Source organism: Cebus imitator, unplaced genomic scaffold (assembly GCF_001604975.1).
Source record: "Cebus imitator isolate Cc_AM_T3 unplaced genomic scaffold, Cebus_imitator-1.0 Scaffold254, whole genome shotgun sequence".
Taxonomy (NCBI): domain Eukaryota; kingdom Metazoa; phylum Chordata; class Mammalia; order Primates; family Cebidae; genus Cebus; species Cebus imitator.
In genome coordinates, this window is record NW_016107569.1 from 1215924 (window position 1) to 1217934 (window position 2011).

At 61.3% G+C, this 2011-nt stretch overlaps 1 protein-coding gene across 1 annotated transcript in view; it reads right to left on the reverse strand.

Annotated features, from left to right (window-relative positions):
• Positions 1–303: 303 nt before the first annotated feature.
• PRDM12 (PR/SET domain 12) overlaps positions 304–2011 on the reverse strand; it is an 18334-nt gene continuing 16626 nt past the window's right edge. The window contains exon 5 of the mRNA XM_017499075.2: positions 304–1996. Within this exon, the coding sequence (XP_017354564.1) occupies positions 1587–1996 (410 nt within the window). The 3' untranslated portion in view covers positions 304–1586. The remainder of the gene's footprint in view (positions 1997–2011) is intronic.

A 2011-nucleotide genomic window follows, 5' to 3' on the forward strand; every position in this document is an offset into this window, starting at 1 on the left:
TTTTTTAAGATGGGGTTTCACCATGATGGCCAGGCTGGTCTTGAACTCCTGACTTCAGGTGATCCACCCACCTCAGCCTCCCAAAGTGCTATGATTACAGGCGTGAGCCACCGTGCCCAGTCCCAAAACAATTTTTTTTTTAAGAGATAAGGTCTCACACTGTTGCTGAAGGTAATTCACTGGCCTCCGCCTCCCAAAGTTTTGGGATTACAGGGGTGAGCCACCGTGCCTGGCCGCTTCTAGGCACTTGCTATTTTTCCTTCATGCAGACGAAGTGTCCACCCATTCAGGTGCTAAATGATAAATGTTCCAAGTAATTTTATTTTAGAATACAAGAGAGGTACAAACGTATTTACAGTTGTACATATACAATCAAATAATAATATATCACAGTTTTGTAAATATCATTTTAGATAAATATTTACAATGTTAAAGTGACCATTTTTCTGGAAGTAGAACACAGTTTCTTGAAAACTCTATACATTTTAAACTTTTCATTAATATTATAGTTTGTTTATTTTACAAAACGCCCTACGGGAATCCTGGTAAATGACTGCAAGGTGTGAGAGGCGACACTAGAGGGCGCGCACGGCCGGAGTTTGGGGAAATGGACAGGGACGGAGGGAAGTGTGGGCAGACGGGGCGGAACTCCTGGGACTGGGCACACCTTGGAAGTGCTTCTCCGCCACAGAAGCCACCGTAACCTCCAGGGTAGCGGTTCCAGTCTTGCTCTCCTCTCGCTGGAGTGTGTGTGTTGGAAGGGGCTGGGGGGAACTTTCCCCTTCCCCAGGCATGATGTCACAGCTGAAGGGGAGGGGGCATTGGTCCAACTCCCTCATTTTACAGATGGGGAAACTGAGGCCCAAAGCGGTGTAGGGTCTTGCTCGGGGTCCTACAGAGGTTTTCCGTTGTGCCTTTACTCTCAACCTGCCTGGCGCGCTGCAAAGAACTCCGTCCTCATCCATCCCCAGGAGCCAGGTTTGGGGTAAGCTGGCCTAGAGGAGAGAGGGACCCAGAAGATGCAGGTCTCTCCGGGTCTCTTCTGGCTTCCGATGGACCCCAGCAGCCCGCGCCTGTCCAGGTTGCGTCAGGGCTCCCGACACTTCAGGACACCAGTCCCAGGGGAAGGAAGAGGAGATGGCGCCCCCCAACGCCCGCGCCAGGCCGCGCCCGGACAAGGAGGTCGCCCTCCCTCCATTCCGAAGCACCAGACTCTCGCTGGCGGAGGTCGGGACTCCCCTTCCTCTGCTGAGGGGCCCTGGGGGGCTCTAAGTCCGCTCTCCTGCCACCCACGAGGGGGATGCCAGCCTGGGCGCCCGGCTGTACAGCAGGAGGGGAACTCCGGGCGGAGGTCGGGCAGGAGGACCCCCTCCCAGAGGAGGCGGCCAAGCAGCCGCACCAGCTGCACGGCCTGGGAGAGGGACGCCGCACTCGGTACCCTCATCTGCGAGATGGGGCGAGGCGGGGGTGCCTGGGGGCCACTTCGGGGGCGCACCCCCAGCGCGCGGGGCCCCGCGACGGCGCCGGGCCAGAGATCTGGGCGGAGGGCGAGGGGCGCGCGGGGCCGGGCGGGGGCGCGGGCGCGCTCACAGCACCATGGCCGGCAGGTGGTGCGCGGCAGCGGCGGCGGCGGCGGCGAGCGCGGGCGCGTGCGCGTGCGGGGCGGGCAGCGCGGGCGAGTGCGCCTGCAGCGCGGCGCTGGGCGGCCGGTGGCGCGCGCTCTTCTGGTGTGCGCGCAGGCCCGCCAGCTGCGAGTAGGCGCTCTGGCACACCTGGCACTTGTAGGGGCGCTCGCCCGTGTGCAGGCGCACGTGGTTGCGCAGCGTGGACGACTGGCTGAAGCGGCGGTTGCAGAAGCGGCACACGAAGGGCTTGTCCAGCGTGTGGATGCGCATGTGCGAGCGCAGGTTGCTGCGCGAGTTGAAGCCGCGGTGGCAGATGACGCAGCGCATGCGGCCCGCGGGGCCCGCCGCCGAGTCTGCCGGGTGGAAGTCCTCTGGCCGCGGGGCCG